At 36.2% G+C, this 19,584-nt stretch overlaps 1 protein-coding gene across 1 annotated transcript in view; it reads right to left on the reverse strand.

Annotated features, from left to right (window-relative positions):
- Nucleotides 1–14,758: 14,758 nt before the first annotated feature.
- Nucleotides 14,759–19,584, reverse strand: part of LOC113536546 (heterogeneous nuclear ribonucleoprotein L-like) — a 74,533-nt gene continuing 69,707 nt past the window's right edge. Inside the window, exons 12-13 of the mRNA XM_053238097.1 lie at nucleotides 18,350–18,448; nucleotides 14,759–15,977 (exon numbers count right to left, since the gene is read on the reverse strand). Of these exons, the coding sequence (XP_053094072.1) occupies nucleotides 15,922–15,977; nucleotides 18,350–18,448 (155 nt within the window). The 3' untranslated portion in view covers nucleotides 14,759–15,921. The remainder of the gene's footprint in view (nucleotides 15,978–18,349; nucleotides 18,449–19,584) is intronic.

The raw sequence follows: 19,584 nt of genomic DNA on the forward strand, positions 1-19,584 counted from the left end.
ACCTCTGGCTTGTTCATTTGGGATGAATTTATAAATTTAAAATGTATATACTGAATTTATATTTTTCTATAAAGCTGCTTTGTGACAATGTCCATTGTTAAAAGCGCTATACAAATAAAATTGAATTGAATTTAACTTGTTGAAATGCATTTAAATTCTTTATGTAAAATACAGAAAAATCTTTTAATTTCTTCTTTCCATTTCTATTTGTACATAACACTGTACAAAAAAATGATGTTTTTTTTTTAATTATTTAAGGCCTACTGGATGCAGTTCTCGTAAGCAACACTAGATGTCGGTAGAGTTCAGTTTATTATAAGAGTCAGAGTAAATGTAGTCATTTTAATTAAAATATTTAATAGTATTTATTTATTTATATTATATTTTTAACATGTTATTTATGTGTATTAAGACCTAAAAGGAGCATGTCTGAGGAAATTAAAGTCATTCATTTGAAACTTTATTTTATATTTGGTCCTCAAATGGAACTGCTTTTTGTGTTTGTGAGAATAAACACAAAATTCTGCATATGTGTACTGTAGTTTAGTGTAATTTAGATTTTTGTTGACTGAGTACAGCCTAAACATGTGTATTTAGAAACAGAACAGATGTCACAGCAGGCTCTGATTACAGTGCAAAGTCAAAGCACATTCAAATTCAAGACTGTATCCCTAATTGTATAACATGCACTAAGTAGTAATTACTGAAAAACTTTATATAGTAGCATGCAGTTTGTGATTCACGACTGTTCATTGTGCTCATTAATGTGACTGTCACGGTTACTGAGTTCCACGTGAAAGAGCAAAACCTCACGGGAGCTTCACTGTAATCTCAGTGTGTTGATGCGTGTTGACCTGGAAGGGAGATGGCTCTCACGTCGAAGTGAATTAACTCACTGACTCCGGCTTTCTAAAACACAGCCTAGGGAACAACACTATCACCTCTGTTCGCTTCCGGTGTGTGTATTTTTTTACCCAAGGTGCGTCCCAAATCGCGTACTTATGCACTATTCTTTGCCACTTTGTAGTATAAATAGTGTGAGTAGAAGAAGTGCACCTCAAGTACACGGATGATGCACTTATTCAATCGAAAAAAAACAAAGTGTGGCTCAAATTTGCTCAGAATCAAAAAAAGGGAGTGTGAAAACGTCAGTAAATGTATTTCTTCATTTTACTGTTTATGTTACCTTGATACGATGAAATTCATTTTCATTGACTCTGGATAGTCTGCTAAAGCTAGCAGCGTCGCATTACGTGCATTTGACATCATCTGCCATTGACTGAAAAAAGGGCTTATACTGCTGGTTAGTAAAAACCTTTAGTGTGCCATTTGAGATGATACTACCCTTCTGAAAATAATTTACTAGACAGTAGAGTACATTGTACATAGTGTACGTGTATAGTGTATAGTACATCATTTGTCTGTGTTTTCCATGTAAATTATTATCTAATCACTCTGGATAAGGATCTGTGTGTTTTGTTCCCCGACCTGTTAAAAATATCAGACACAAGGTGCATTGTGTTAACTAAAATGCTAACTTAAAAACAGAGCAAAAAAAAATACATGCACTGAGGGCGAGCAGATGCCTCAGATGATTCATTCTCACCCAATATAACTGAGTTTAATACACAAAAACCACTTGTTAGTGATTAGCTGGCTATGAGTAACAAAAACTACAGAAATTCAACAGCGTGCACTTCACCAGCTTTCATCCAAGAGAATACATTGATGCTGTGCCTGTTCAGCAAGAGAACAGCTAAAACTTAACGAGGAATCTTTTTTCCTTGTTGTGGTATAATATCGGACTCTAACACTCTCGTTTGCTTTGTTTATTCTCTCACGCTCTCACTCTTTCTCCTGATTGGGTGCTGGGTTTTTCCCGTCACCACCTGTCACTTCTTTTATTCCTAAAGTTGGGGTTTGATGATGTTTGAAATATCTGAGTTTCCCCCAATTCCTGTATTTTAGATGATCAAGTATTTTTACTCCCTGATCCAGTAGTCATGGGTAGGTTTTTCATTTTTAACGAAACAAAAAAAAAATGCATTGTAGCTTTAAGGGAAAACAAAACAGCAGAATTAACAGGTAGTACAGAATACAGACATGTACCGTACTGTATATTACACTAATTTAGAGCCAACAGCATAGTTTTGAGCATACAAATGTTTTACAGAGTTTTAGTAAATAATTGTAGAACTGTCACAAGTATCAGGGGACTAACGTAATCATATAGAAAATGTCTTCATTATAAAAGCAAGGTCGATTTAACTAAAAAAATGTTTGCATGGAATAATTTAATGATATTAGCATACATTTTAGCTGACTATGGCAGCGTCCAGAGAAAGTGCTGAAAGGCAAACTGGTGACATTTGTGATTGGTTGAATAAATATCCTCAGATGGTGTTTTATTCCAGGGGGCATTTAACCCCCATTAAGATCTATATAAATATACGGTACACTATGTACTGTTTCAAGAAAAAAAATGACTATTTCATGTTAAAAAACTATTAAACTATATATTAACAACTATTTTAAATCAAATCTTCAGTATTATACACAGCAATAAAAATAATGAAATAAAAATGCAATCTTAAAAATTAAAGTTTTATCTTATTATTATTATATATAATGATATGAAATTCAGATGCAACTTAACTGTAGTGCTCACAGAATATAGTTGAACAGATTCCTTATTTTGGTCAACATTGAAGACTCTGGAGATTTATTTTCACAATTAGCTTCTTGCAATTAGCTGTAGCTTCTGTGCTGCATTTACTAATGACTGCAGGTGAAAGATTTCTGAATGTCTGAATGCATTTCTGAATTGTAAAAAAAAAAAAATACCACTGAATAAAGCAAGGATTTTGATTTTAATTTAGACTGGGAATTTTAATCAACAGCTTGAATGTGTCTTGAAAAAAAAAAACACCTACAAACCAAATACTTAGATACTTAAAACTCTATTTAATTAACAAAATAATTGTTACTTGCACATTGACTGTTACTTGTACATTTCTTTAGTAGTCACTAAACTATTTAATTTAGTTTCATAATGGGACACACTGTAACTCAACATAGCCTTGTTTTTATATGGTACTTGGATGTTTTTTGCTAAGAAAAAAAAATCTTAAATGGGCTATTTGACATGATGCAGATTCAGCATCCTGTCACAGTGGTGTGAGTGTGTGTGTGTGTGTGGGTGTGTGGCCTGCTGAACCCTCTCTGGGGAAAAGGGACAATTCAGTGAAGAACATTAAACAAGTAGACGAAGGCACGTTGTGCTGTGCATTTAAATTACAATGACAACATGCTTGCATGATAAAGAGTTACTATGTACACCAATCAGCCATAACATTAAAACCACTGAGAGCTGAAGTGAATAACATTGATTATCTCATTACAGTTGCACCTTGATATATTAGGCAGCAAGTGAACAGTCAGTTCTCAAAGTTGATGTGTTGGAAGCAGGAAAAATGGGCAATTGTAAGGATCTGAGTGACTATGACAAGGGCCAAATTGTGATGACTGACGACTGGGTCAGAACATCTCCAAAACGGCAGGTCTTGTGGTTAGTATCTACCAAAAGTGGTCCAAGGAAGGACAACTGGTGAACTGGCAACAGGCTCATTGATTCCTGTGGGGAGCGAAGGCTAGCCTGTCTGGTACGATCCCACAGAAGAGCTACTGTAGCACGAATTGCTGTAAAAGTTAATGCTGGCTATGATAGAAAGGTGTCAGAACACACACTGCATCACAGTTTGCTGCATATGGGGCTGTGTAGCCACAGAGCGGTCAGAGTGCCCATGCTGACCCCTGTCCTGTCTTACAATGGGCACGTGAGCATCAGAACTGGACCATGGAGTAATGGAAGCAGGTGGCCTGGTCTGATGAATCACATTTTCTTTTACATCATGTGGATGACCGGGTGCATGTGCGTCGCTTACCTGGGGAAGAGATGGCACCAGGATGCACTATGAGAAGAAGGCAAGCCGGAAGAGGCAGTGTGATGCCTTAAAGGATCTGCTGCTAACGTCTTGGTGCCAGATACCACAGCACACCTTCAGGGGCTGTGTGGAGTCCATGACTCAATAAGTCAGAGCTGTTTTGGCAGAACAAGGGGGACCTACACTATATTAATCAGGTGGTTTTAATGGTCTTTTTTCAGTCTTCAGCTGCACAGTTTCTGTGAGTGTGCGGCCATGATAGCCTCAGATTCTTGTTCTTGGCTCACAGGAGTGGGACCTGATGTGGTCTTCTGCTGCTGTAGCTCATCTACCTCAAGTTTGATGTGCATTCTGACATGCTTTTCTGCTCACCAGGGTTGTAAAGAGTGCTAATTTGAGTGACTACAGACTTTCTGTCAACTCAGACCAGTCTGGTCATTCTTCTCTGATCTCTCTCATCAACAAGGTGTTTGAGCCTGCAGACCCTCTGCTCACAGGATGCTTTTTGTTTTTCGTACTACTCTGTGTAAACTCTAGAGACGGTTGTGGGTGAAAATTCCAGGAGATCAGCAGTTTCTGAAATCCTGAAACCAGACCATCTGGCACCAACAACCATGCCATGGTTAAAGTCACAGAGATCACACTTTTTCTTCATTCTGATTTTGATGTGAACATTATCTGAAACTCTTGACTTGTATCTACATGATTGTATGCATTGTGGGAGTGTGATATTGCTTTTATATAACGGTTTCATAAATAAGAAATTAATATCAAGAGACTGACATTTCTGCCACAGTATGGCCAAATAGTGTGTTTATTGTTAAATAAGAAATAGATCCCAAAGAAGCCACACTCTTGATAGCCTGTCAGCTAGCTGGCTAGCTAGCTCACATTGATTTGTACATTCCTGTTAAAGGTCCATCTGGTGAAACTGGCTTCCTTTCTTCCTTTCTATCTTCATCTGACAAGCTTTCATATTTTATGTAATTTATATTCAGGAAAAATGTATCGTTTGCCATGTCCGCTGATGATGGCGCTAACACTACTGTAGTAACCGTTTCAGTGGGACTGGTGCTAGAATTGAAATTTTTACTCTACCAACACAGACTAGGTGAGTGATACACACTCAGGTTATACTAAATATAAGCACCCTTGGAACGCCACTCTTCCAATCAGATCAGTGGACCGTAACTAACTGTTGTGTCATTAATAATATGGTGAAGTTTTCTGTGAGGAAATGTTTATTTAGCATTTAGGGAAGGAGTCTCCAGTGTCAGGGCTTTGTAACAGTCAGAGATAAAGCTGTAACTTTAGGATTTCACACACTTCAGGATGGATTAATGTGGTAACAGTAACACCATCTCACATCAGGCTGCATCACACGACCCCATCATTGATTATTAATCTATAAATTATTGATTGTTGATTATCTATAACAGCACGAGCTGATGTTTTTTTAGTGGTTACTTATTACTTAAGGTCTGTAATGATTTTCCAGATGATGATATAATGTGGATATTTGTTCATCTCACCCATATCTCCCTACCACAGAGCCAGGGTACTGAGGATTTCTGGGATCATTAGAAATCTCCAGTATCTCTTCTTTTCAGTAACTAATTAGATTTACATCAGTTCATGTTTGGATATCTCCAGGCTTTGGAGGAAAATCAGAAATTGTGTTTTTGTTCATTAAGGAATTACTTTATGTGTATTTACCGACACAAATACATACAGGTTGACAAATTAAAGGAAAAAAACCCCCACATAGTAAGGTGTTGGACCACAAGCAAGCCTCCAGAACAGCATCAATGCTCTTTAGCAGAAATTCTACAAGTCTCTGGAACTGTACTAGAGTGATGAACACCATTCTTTTGAAATATAAAAACATTAAGATGATGTGCTGAAGAGCGCTCAGTCCAAAATCTACCATAGATGCTCAACTGGGTACAGATCTGGTGAGTGTGAAGACCATAGCACATGATTTATATCATTTTCATCCTCACCAAACCATTCAGTGATCCCTCGTGCCCTGTAGATGGGGGCGGAGTCATCCCGGAAGAGACCACACCCACTGGGATAGAAATGTTTCATTACAGAATAAAGGTGATCAATGAGAAAAACTGTATATTAATTTGATATTGACGCTTCCTTCTAAGGGGACAAGTGGACCAAATCGTGCTAGGGATATAAATAAATGCCCCCCATAGCATAAAGTTACTAATTTATTCATAACATTACTAATTTATTTTAGTATTGCAATTTAGTCATAACGTTACTATTTTATTTTAATTTATATGAGTATTGCAATTTAGTATTTAGTATTGCATTTAATGCACATTGCACATTACATCTCACAAACAGCACATATTGCACAAAACTGCACATATCCGCACTTTATATAGGTACTGTCAGACTGCTGCTGCCACTATCCATATATATCAATATATATTCTTATACACTTTTTAAAAATCCCTTCATATATTTTACTTTATCTTTAATATTTTTCTTTATATTTGATATTTTTCTATATTTTCTTATTTTATGTCAGAACAGTTGTATAAAGCAGTTCACTGCAAGTCGTACTGTGTATGGTTATGCATGTGACAAATAAAATTTGAATTTGAATTTGAATTTGATAAGAGGGCCATTGTTTTTTCCCTTTAATTTGCAAATGTATGTACGTTAGCTCTTCTCAGAGTTACGGATGTTAAAATAGGATCACTACAGTCTGAGCACAAAAGCCTAGAGCAACACCACTATGCATTAGCTCTTCTCCAGAGCTACATGTCATGTCATATCATGTGATTTTGTAAAGACCTGTAGAAATAGTGGGTTTTTTTGTTTGTTTGTTTGCCTGGAAGCATGAGGATAAGTGTGGATGGTGTGGCAGAACTCATTTTCAGCACAGACAGATAAGGACATTGAAGCTTTACTGGATGATGCTGATTTATACTCTAATATTCAACACATTCGTTGGTGCACTGACTCAGTATTGAGTGTAGTATGAGTGAGTTTTTTACACATGACATTTCATTTGGATTAGTGTAAGATTACGCTGCTGACGCTGCATTCTCAGGCTGCTGAACGAAGTCACATTGAAGCACCACCTCTGTGGCCCGGGGAAACTTTTTTTGTAGCACAAATGAAAAAAAAAATCTTCTCTTCACACTTTATTCAGTATAGGTAATATGTCAGGGGACAGGCACCAGCCAGAAGGTTGAGGAGAAAAAGGAGAGAGATGGAAAGGGAGAGAGAAGAGAGAATGTGATTGATCTTTTCCACTCCAGCTACTTAAGTCAAACTCCTGCCTCTCCGGGAAAATCCTGAGGGGCCAAATCAGCTCTGACAAAACTAGGGCACAGTGTTTCAACATGCACACAGGCACAGAGCAAGCAGTAAAGGGTGACACACACACTGAAATCCATCTTCCCCCCAAGCCGTAGACGAGTTCTCAAGAATTTAAAGTGTGAGGATTGTCTGCTTTCGAGCGTGTCACAGAGCACACTGAAATGGCCGAACATTAGCAGATGTGGAAGGAAAAGCAGGTCATGCTTTAGAGCAACACTGGAGGAGAGCTGGTATACTGGCTGGATGGAGATAAATCCCTGACGGTACATAGGGTTTGTCCTAAAACATGTTGGTCAAAGTGTATTTTTCAAAAATCGTTCTTCAACAGTGATTGCTAACAAATTAAACGAGCCATCAGTAACTCGGCATTAGTATTACAACTCGGCATTATAGTTCAGCCTTGTAGCACAGAGTCATAAAACTATTATGCATACAAAAAGGGACACACTAACTGAAAGACAGATAGGCAACATCATTTGTGATAGCTATTTTTTTTTAAGTGTTTCAAGTCCTTAATCATGCCTGTGTCCCTACTGAATAGTAAGAATGCTAAACAAAAAAGCTATGCTTGCTGTTAGCCAGCTCTGTTATTTGTCCCTTTGTATAATTTGTACATTGATTGGATAATGTATCTGAAGTGAATTCAGTAGGAGTGTGAATCTCCCTCTTTCAGTCTACGTGATATGTTTCTCAATACGTAGTTTACAATACAATGCAAAAACGAATCGATACACTTCAATTCACTACTGATCCAATATGATTCATTTCTGCACTGATACGATTTGATTTAGGTCTGATCCAGTATGATTCTGATGTATCCTAGTTCAAACATTTCTTCACTGTCTTTAGTTTGTCCGTGAACTGGTGCTACATTAATTCTCTGTACTACATTCATTCTCTCCCAGAATCTTCATTTTTTCATATAACACAGGGATGCAAGTTTCACTAAAATGTTGCCGACTCTGTATTGTGTATCTGAGTTTCAGTGAATATATCGTGTATCTGAATCCAACATTTTCTGTAACGCTATAGGGGCGCATGTCCTTGCAAATAAGTTAACTGATAGCTTCGTTTATTGCCTTTGACAAGCAAGAAGTGTGGGGTAGTGAGCACTGAAAGAAAGTGATAACAATAGCATTACCTGTTGCATCTTTAGCTGTGGACTCTCCTGCTGTTAACATCATCACTGCATGCTGTCTTCGTAGGTGTATAGCAAGCAAGCAAGCACAATTATCAGCTTTTGTTGAATCTTAATTAATTCCAAAGCTTTGATTTAATCGTTAAGTCTCTCTCTCTCTCTCTCTCTCTCTCACTCATTCACTCTTACTCTGTCTCTTGCTTGAATCAGTTTTTCACCATTTTCCTTTTCGATTTGAACCTGGCTTCTGAACCCAAGGTCTTAGTTTTTACAACCCAAGCTTGTAAAAGGTTAAATGTTTTTTTCATTATACCTCTTCTATTTATTTCCAGTCTCTCCAAAGGCATTTTGAAAAGTCTGTGATTGAGAAAATAGTCCACCTTGTTCATTGTTAATACACCCATGATTGTAATTCATATTCAGCTTCTAAATCACTACTGATGATTTGTTACAGATGTGTCAGCAAAGCAGGCTTAAATAAATTAGCTCAAATGGACAAGAAAACTAAGGATTCACCAAGTGTAATCATTTGACACAACTCTCAGTGATAGACTGCATGAATCTACAGTCTGTGCTAGAAAGAAATCAGCCCCTGCCTCTACTTCATACCATTTTGTGTAATTTTACTTACAACCACTGGTGCTGCTGTTGCACTCAGTTCCCCAAGAGTAAAACAGTAAAAGAATCGACTTTAAGGAACCTTTGTTAACAGCAAATCTGATTATATTGGATGCCAAAAACAGCATTATTTTTATGTATATTTTCCTTGAAAGAGACAGAGGGATTAGCCTTGCTAGCACATTTATAATGCTGACAGTTCTTCAAATCAAATCAAATCATTTTTACAAAAAATTTTATTTTATTGGTCACACACACAACCACACACAGTATGACGTGCAGTGAAATGTTTTTACGACTGTCCGGTGACATAAAACAGAATTTACAGTATAAAAGTATGAAATGAATGTGGAATAAAGTGCAGATTTGTGCAGTTGTATATGCAATGCAATGCTGTGAATCAACGAGCTGAGGTAGTTGCAGTGAAAAAGCTAACAGCATTATAAATATTTATTAATATGAGATATGCGGGTGTATTGAAAGGAATGTTGTGTGTGTATGTGTGTGTTGTGCAAATACTAATGTAATTCACTAATGTAAGTCAAGAAAAGTTACTTTCTGAAAGCTGTACACTTGTAAAAGAAAAGGTTTCATCTAGGAAGTGTTTTTGGTTTATTTATTCATTTATGTTAAATAAGTCATTTAAAATCAGTTCCTTGTTGTAAATTCAGACTCGTATTCCTTATTTTACATCCTCCTGTTCCTCACATGACATATGTGTAAAGAGACGCAGGTGATAGAGTATCAGTAGCTGAAGGGAAACTACAGGAGGAGTGAAGAAAATTAATTGGCTCACCGAACCTTCTATAATTAGTCCTACCTCAGCTGGGGCACAATGTGAAAGACGAACCAGCATTAACATTCCTCGCTGAATTCGTGTCTGTTTATATATTCAGTCATCCGAACCCACGACTATTAATAAGAAAAGGCAAGGTGGGACAAAGAGTAGAGAAAGAAATATAGTTGCAGGTTAAATCCTAAGAACTGTTATTATTTACGTAGTTATCACAAATGAACCTCATCTCATCAGTGGGCTCAGGCTTACATTCAGCACTCTAGTGACATCATCATCTCCTGGTAGTTACACTGCATCATTCATCTTCAGTAACCGTTTCACCCTGAATCCAAAGTCTATCCCAGGAACACTGGAAGTGAGTTTGGAATACACCCTGGATGACGCCATTCTATTACAGGGAATCATGCACACACATTCACACACATATTCACAGCATTTAGAGTCGCCAATTCATTTACATGTTTTTGAAGGTCCAAGGAAACCGGAGATCCTAGAGGAAACCCACATGGACAAGGAGAAAACTAAACACGTACAGTAACCCTAGCTCAGGATGAAACCACATAATAAGTAAGAACTTTTAGGATACAAACCTCTACTCAAATGAAACGTATAACTGAAGAATATTTACTTTAGCTCTCTGTACATTATTGTATAAAACTGAAGTATATGTGAATAGGTGAATATCCAGTGCCAATACCAAATTTTCTTTCTTTTTTTTCATATCAGGACACTTGCTTTAAATGGTAACATGTACAGCTCACAATGCTGCTAGCTGCTGCTTTCACTTCAAAAATAACTCCAGATATTGCTTCATTAGTGGTTTTCTGTACATGTTATTGTTGCTACTGCTTTGAATAAATTATAAACCCTTTCGACATTTATTAATGAAAAAGTATGTAATCTTGTGTGATAAATAGAACAAACAATATAGTAATATGGAGTTATTTTCCTGTCAAATATACACCTGTGCGAATGTAATATAGAAAATGTAATTTTATGAAGTGCAAATCCAAAGTCAGTTCATAAATTGGTAACAAAATGTAACACAAATGTCAAATACACAGTCTGACATTTATTTCTGCTTCCTCAGAACACTGGAGCTATGTAAGTGGTTTAAATTGTTGTTTTATTGATAAAAAAAAATCCAAGGAATCCATGGAAAAATCCAAGCAACTCAGACAACATAAAAAAAAATTATGGACCACCTTAGGAGCAATTTCCATACAACTGAAGGTACCACGAGCATCTACACAAACAATTGTATGCATATATAAAACTCTTGGGACCACACAGACACTATATCATTAAGGAAACAGGTACAAATTAACTCCCAGGGATGAATGAACTTTGGTCTAAAAGGTTCAACTGAACCCCAAGACAACAACAAAGGAACTGGTGAAGAAGTTGGGGGCATCAATTACAAAAGTCTTAAACACATGCACAGAAGCGCTGTAGAGCAAAGATGCCTTCAAAAAGAATGAAATTAAATGTTTCTACATTAAATAAATACCATAAAGAGCAGTAAACAGTAATAAATGAAACAAAGTCAATATATGGAGTGACGATCCTTTGCTTTAAAAAAAATGAGTAGTCTCAGTTTTATAAGGAAATGAGCTGTAAGTTTACTGAGCATCTTGCAGAAGCAGCTACAGTTCTTCTGGAGACTTTGACTGTCACACTTGCTTCTTATATTTACAGCAAAAACCAGCAGCCTTCATTATGTATTTTTGTGTGAAAAGTGTCTCTTATGTAATATGCTGCTTTCTTTACTGACAGACAAAGTTTTTCTGTTATATTTAATTTTGTGCTGGAAAACTAATGTTTGGAATCTAAAATGCTTATGTATTAACTTGATAGAAGTCGTACAATAAAAATCATAAACAAAGTTTGCACAGTACTGTATGTAAATCCACCATTAAGAGAGTCCTACATCACCATGGCCTTAAAGGCTGTTGTAAAAGGTAAAAGCTCCTACTCAAAGACCGGTATAAAAATGCCAGGGTGAAGTTTGTAGGTGATCATCAGTCTTTTGAAGGAATGTTCTCTGGTCAGTTGAAACAAAAATTGAACTGTTTGGCTATAATGATCAGTGCTATGTATGTAGGAAAAAGGTTGAGGCTTTCAATCCGAAGAACACCATCCCACATGAAGCATGGGGGTGGCAGCACCATGCCATTAGTATGTTTTTCTGGAAAAAGGACTGGTGCACTTCAGAAAGTAGATGGTATCATGAGAAAGGCAGATTATTTAGAAATATTAATGCAAAACCTCAAGACCTCAGAAAGTCGGTTGGATAATGATCCTAAGCATACTTCCAACAAAATGATGCAATGGCCACTCCAATACTTCCAATGCTTAGGATCATTATCCTGCTGGAAGACCCAGTTGCGACCAACTTTCCGGCTGTCTTGAGGTTTTCGCTTAAAGACAACAAAGTGAAAGTATTAGAGTGGCCATCACAATGCCCTGACCTGAATCCCATAGAAACTGCAAAATGTGTCCTAGCAAGGAGGCCCACAACCCTTGACTGAGTTACACCAGTTCTGTCAGGAGGAAAGAGCAAAAAAAAAATTCAGCAAAGATAAGCTTGTGGAAGGCTACAACAAGAGTTTGATTCAAGCAATTTAAAGGCAATGCCACCAATGCCATACTAACAAAGGGTATGTAAACTTCTAACCCACTGAAAATGTAATATAGTAAATAAACGCTGAAATAAATCTATCTCTTAGTTATTATTCTGAAATAACCTCTTATTGAAATAGAGCAGATCCCCTAATTGGCCTAACACAGGAAAAGTATGGGAATTACCATAACCTTGTACTTCAGTACATCTGATTAATTGCACATTATGATTTAGTGCTTGCTAATATTATGAACAGCAGCTATGCTAATTCCTTTCCACTTGTTTCCCTTCTTCTACCCATCCCGAGGCACATAGAGATTGTGCCAGCTCCAGTAGACAGAGGCCAACCCTACGAGGATCCTGAGGCATCCAGAGATGGACCAGCTCCAGACGGTTTCTGCCTCGGGAGGATTTGGGTATTCAAAGCATCGCTGCCAACCCTATGTGGACTTTGAGGAAGACAACAACTTCCAAATTAATATACACATAAAATTCTACATGACTATACATAAATGCAGAAAGGACATTGTTCATATCACACTCTCCAGTTTCACCCAAATGAGGATGGGTTCCCTTTTGAGTCTGGTTCCTCTCAAGGTTTCTTCCTCACATCATCTAAGGGAGTTTTTCCTTGCCTCAGTCTCCTCAGGCTTGCTCACTAGGGATAATTTTGTCTAACATCTAGGACGTTTGCATGTTTTTGTTTCTGTTTGCATGTTTTTTTGTTTCTTATGTTCTGTAAAGCTGCTTTGAGACAATGTTCATTGTTAAAAGCTCTATACAAATTGAATTGAATTGAATGTGAAATGTGTGGAGTTGTGAAAAATTAAGTTTGAATATCTTTAACCTAGGTGTGTGTAAACTTCTGGCCTCAACTGTAATACTTCATGAGTTTTTCGTAACTCGTGAGATTAATATAACTAGGTATTTAAAAAAGCAGGAAAAGCAGAAAATTGTGATAAAGAAGTGAGAGACAGGGTTTACCGTGTGAGGTAGAGCCAGAAAGCCTGAGAGGTTGTGTGAAGGAAAAGACGAAACAACGAAGGCGGTCTCCTGCTGTTGGTCTTCGCTGAACCAGATGGACCTGCAGAGAGCTTAATTTCCTGAGCTGACCGCTGTGATCGCTCCACACTGCTCTCTCTCTCAGCATCCAGCAAGCACTCATATAGCAACCACAGACAGATATTACATTCCCTTAAAGCTTGTCAAAATGATGATGTGAGGAGAGTGTGTACTGTACATAGTACAACCAAGTCACAGAAGACAGAATTATAGCCAGAGCATCACTGTAGTCTATTATACACACAATACACCATTCACATTCATATTATTTACCATAAATGCGAGGTCACGTTAACGAAGATTAAGCTTTTGAAACTTGGATTAAAACAAAGTTTATCTATAAATTCAGTTGCACAGAATTTTAAACCTAGTTTGAAAATAATCGAATACTCATTTTAGTTAAACTTTTAGATTAGTGTTGCTGCTTCATTAGTTCATTAAGTCTGAGTTAAGGAATAATTTTACAGAATCCCAGAACCAAAAATTGTGAAAATATTTTAAAGTTCTATGTCATTATTTCAACATAATATATCGTTATTATTATTTTGACTTAACATGTAATTTATTTCAAAGAAGTTTCAGTATTTTAACTTAATGTTTCATTATTTTGACTTAGTAACTCATCTTTTCAAGATAGTATGACATTATTCTGACTTAATATCTCATTATTTAACTTAATAACTCATTACTTCAACATATATTAATAAAAGTATATTATATTGAGCCATCTTGATTTGTCAAATTAGTTATTCGAGTTAAGTAAAAATAATATATTGAGTTAAAATAATCACATACTATATTGAAAAATAAGACATTAGGTATTAGGTATATTATTAGGTATATTATTAAAAATATTAAATGATGATGCATTATTAAGTTGACATAATGAGATATTAAGTCGAAATAATGACATAGCACACAGATTGTTTTTTTTTTTTTTTTTCCCTACAACGATTCAGGGATTTCCGTATGGTCTAATTTTAATCTTATCAGACGTTTAAGTTTCCAGAATGGCTGCAAGTTTAAAATGGACTGTAGAAAATGAAAATTAGTATATGTTACTACAGAAATGTACTACAATAAGTGCATTAATATAAACCTGTGATTTACCTTTCAGCCGAAACTACTTTCAGAGCCGCTGTTTTTCAAAAAGAGTCCACACCTTCTGACCAATCAGAGTTGAGAATTCAACAGCGCTGTGGAATAAAGGGTAATAAATGACACACATGTCAACTGGCAGATGTGTTTAATGGCTGGACATGCTCACAGTGAACCGCAGATGGTGTGAAGTGTCAAATATACATATGGACAAGTGAGAATAAACTGAGAATACTGCACACATGATCTTTATATTCTGTCTGACATACTGTGATCCAAAGCTAGATTCAAATCTTCAGATTGGGAAAATTTTTTTCTTATGTAGTTTAATTATTGCCATTATTAAAATAATTCATTTGGAAGAGGTGAAGCTTGCCTTGCGTGATGGGTATGAAATTTGTCACGTATCATTTTTGAGCCAGATAAGAGGATACGATGCAGGATTTTAGATTCTCAAGTCTAGCTGTGGAGCAACAGTGTGCCAAACAACCACCACCACAATTTCAGGGGTAATATTCTAATCATCCATTAAAGCACAGACTCTCAGGGGCCTAAATCTAATAAAGCCTTTAGCACATGATCCCGACTAGCGAAACTAATAACACAACTAAAAATTTTTGCGCAAATCTCAACCTAAAGGCTTGTAAGGCCACCTTGTGTGCCAGTAATTCTCATAATTCTTCATGCCTTGGCATCTATACAAGACAATATTACAGAAGGATCTAACTTACAGTCTATTAACAGATTCCTTGTTTGTCAGATACCTCTATGTCTCTCTCTATGTCAACACACACACCTCTCATTACACTCTTGTACATCTATTTTCCAAGTCAGTATCGTCAGCATAACAGTAATTCATACGTTATTGTCTTTTAGGCTGTGTACCTTGTGTGTTCTCTGCAGCACACAGTTTATTTTAACCGTTTCAAAGAATAGATAAAGACAAAAACACAGAAAATAAAAAGGTGTCCATGTTCGTTTCTTTTTTTTTTTTTTTTTTTTTGCCCATGGGAAACTCAGTTTCAGTGAGATGACATCATTATCATAAAGTCGGTCAGTTTCTGGTTATACCAGAGTGTGAGAAGAAAACATTTTAGAGTCTTTAAAAAAAAAAAAAAGAGGAAACAATTCTTGAGTGTTTTGCGCTTGAAGTCCTCATGCTAAGAGCGATGACCGTGTGTGTCATCCCTCTCGCTCCGCTCTTCTCGCCTCACGCTCTGTAGCTTTCTATTCCCGTCGTCTCCATCCAGTGTAAACAGCGCGATGGTGAGAAGTGTGTGTCTTCGGCTCCTGTTCAGAGGTGGGAGGAGGTGGAGAAGCACAGCTTCAGGGTGTAGGGATTGGAGCCGTCTGTGGAAGTGGAGAAAAATCTTGTTACACTTTCAGAATAAAACAACACTAGCCAATAGGATGTGATGAGAGGAAAACTACTATACAAAAGGACAAATTGTATCACTTATAAAAATAGGAATGAAAAAAATGCAGTCACGACTGCTAGCCCCGCCCACTTGCCCATATCTGGGCTTTGTATCTTTTCTGGTCAGATTGTACAAATACCTAAAAATATGCAAGCAGGAGTAATAGGTTTGCTTTGTATTTTATTTTTTATATTTTTTCCCCCATTTTCTCTCCGATTTGATCACAGGCCAGTTTGACCAACAAGAAGGAAATCATTTTTACTCATACTGAGATATTAAGAAAAACGCTTAGGGCTTTAAGATGTATGCACCAGTTATTGAAATGTTCCTAATTTAAAGAATGAGAAAAATGATGACTTGGTTTGTGTTTTTTTTTTCCTCTTACACCACAGCAAACTGACAATGATTATAATTTTTAGTCATTAAAGAATGACACATTGTACCTTTTATTAGTTTATAGATACATTACATGGGCAAAAATATGTGCACACCTGACCATCATACCCTTATGTGGCTCTTCCCTGAACTGTTGCCACAAAGTTGGAAGCACACAATTGTATAGAATGTCTTTGTGTGCTGTAATTTTGAATTTTGAATTTCAATTTGAATCTGGAATGGGATGTTCAAAAAGCTCATGTAGGTGTGATGGTCAGGGGTTCACATACTTTTGGCCATATAGTGTACATTTAATATTGTGGAACGTCCATGAGATAAGTTAGTTCCTGGTATCACTTAGCACAAAGCACAACATCATCCGCCTTTAAAGTTACAGCTTTACGTATGACTGTAACATAGCAATGACACTAGAGACTTTTTCCATAAATGTTAAATAAACATCTTACAGAACCATCAAAGTTTATACATTTACCTTTGTTAAATAACAACCATTTTTTCATTATTAGTCTTTGACTATGCGGAGTGTCCATCTTACACATCCCTGTTAATGGGTGGTTACTATAAAAATGATAATGGCCTTAAGTTTTCTAATAGAATAAATATTAGCATCAGTTAGTGTACACAAAATATTATGATATATTATATTAAGAGCAAAGCATCCTAAGAAGTTGTATCAAAAAACACACATGAATATTTGTTATGTATTTTCCATTCTGTTAACATGAGATGTTCTTTATTTTAGAACATGACCTTTCACAAACGAATAACTGGTATTTTAGAAGATTTATGTAATGCCTTGCAGTACAAAAGCACAGGCAGGCATCTGTTTGCTTCGTCCTCAGCTCAAAAAGAAAAAAGCCTGCTGTGACTCGATTACACAGAGCCATGTTACATTTACCACTGCAAGATTAATTGCACAGGGTGATGCACAACACACAAAACCGTTAAGAGGGGTATGTTTGCATGTGTGTATGTGGGTGTGTGCGTGTGTGTATGCGTGTGTGTGTCTGCCAGTGCGTGGATAAGTACGATTATCAAATCCAAATTACCGACTCCAGTAAATTGTTTAATCCAAACGTCTGGTGCTTTCCGGATTTCTGGTTCTCTATACTAATAACAATCGTGTTCTAAAAACTCACTTTCAGCAGACTTTGGCTTGGATTACATAAAAAAATAAGAGAGAAAGTTATAAATGCTGTATTAGCTCTATTTACAGCACAGCAAAAACCTGCCAGCAAGCTTTGTTACTGCTAAATACATGTTTATAATGAAGACAAAGTTACATTTAAGGTTAATTTAACTTAAATATACACTAATTTAAACAACCTACACTAATCATAAGATAAATTAAGCTTATGTTTAGCAACATTTATCTATCTTTCTTTTAGCATTCCTTTGTCGTTAGCATGGCTAACTTAAATACGTTAGCATTAAACGTAAGCTAACTTTAGGTACATTCAGCTGGGTTTCTGTTAGCTAATTCTAAAAGAACTACCTGAATTTACTGGATAATTGTGTTATCCACTGAAAATGTCTTTTGTTATTTACATTAGCAAACTATAGTTGCATTTTGTTTTAGATTGTGAAAATTTTACCTCAGAAAATTAGCTAGCCAATTTCGAAACAGGAATCTATGTGATTCGAATGCGAATGTTTATGAATTATTCATAAAATAAGTTCAATAAAACAAAATTTAAATGTATTTTAAATAAAAGTATTATGTTGATATACAGAAATGATTCTGTAGGCTAAAGTTTCGGGTACTAACACTTCAGAGCAGGACAGTGCACACGCACAGGAGCTAAGATTAGCATTCACAACACCAACTGACATGAGCTCAGAATAAAGTGGTACAGATTTTGTTCAAAGGTAAAGACCACAGGAAATGAGGGAGACAGCGTTACTCACTGGGTATTCTGATCTGGTAATGATTCAGTACTGTCAAAACTTCCACTGCGTGGGTTTTGCTGTCAAATTCCAGGAGGCCGGAGATGGTTTTGGAGCTTGCTGTAAACACACATCATATATTCAGTACTGAGCAAAAGTCTCAGGCACATGCAAAGAAATTATTGTTGAAAATGCCTTCAAAAATAATGAAATTAAATGTTTCATTACATTAAAAAAAAAACACTATAATGAGCAGTAAACAGTAATAAATGAAGCAAAGTCAATATTTGGTGTGACGACCCTTTGCTTTAAAAATAAATTAGTAGTCTCAGGTACAATGTGTGCAGTTTTACAAGGAAATGAGCTGTAAGTGTTACTGAGCATCTTGCAGAAGCAGCTACAGTTCTTCTGGAGATTTTGACTGTTGCACTTGCTTCTTATTTTTGCAGTGAAACTCAGCAGCCTTCATTATGTTTTTTGTCTGAAAAGTGTCTCTTATGTAATATGCTGCTTTCTTTACTGACATACAAACATTTTTCTGTAACATTTAATTGTGCTGGAAAACTATTGTTTGGAAATCTAAACTGTTCTCAATGATGTAGAAGTCATAAAATAAAAATTTATTGAAAAAAAGTGTGTACTAAAAAAAACAAGGTATCTAAGACTTTTGAACAGAACTGTAGATCACATAAAATATCATGCGTGGACCATCATAGGAGTTATTTCCATTTATAGCCAGTTTTGTCTCATATATGACACCTTATGTGAGAAGGCTTATTTGAACAGCGTTTTCCAGTGTGGCGCTTTAATAAAATATCTGTATATCTATATTAACATTAATTAACAGATGATGGATGAGCTTCCACATTTCTTTTCCTACAGACCATGATGTTTATGCTACGTATGCTGATATGATATGACTACATCATTGCACCATGAATTTATTTAACACCATTACTAATATTATCTTGTGTCCTGTTCAAATTTAAAGTGAGTCTGGATGCAATATAACAGCATGGCAGTGCTTTTTAGTTTCTTTTTTCCTTCTAACCACCTCCCAGTAAAGACAGAATATAGAAGAATGTATGAGAAGTGATGTGAACTGTAGCAGCTACATTTTTAAAACGTATTAATCTTTAAGCTGGAAGGATTTAAAAAGGTTTACAAGTCCTGTGCCTCATCCATGAAATGAAGGACTAAAAAATCTTTATTTGTGGCCTGTTTTTTAGACTTAAGACTCTACACCGCGTAAAGAC

Source organism: Pangasianodon hypophthalmus, chromosome 11, assembly GCF_027358585.1.
Source record: "Pangasianodon hypophthalmus isolate fPanHyp1 chromosome 11, fPanHyp1.pri, whole genome shotgun sequence".
NCBI classification, from domain to species: domain Eukaryota; kingdom Metazoa; phylum Chordata; class Actinopteri; order Siluriformes; family Pangasiidae; genus Pangasianodon; species Pangasianodon hypophthalmus.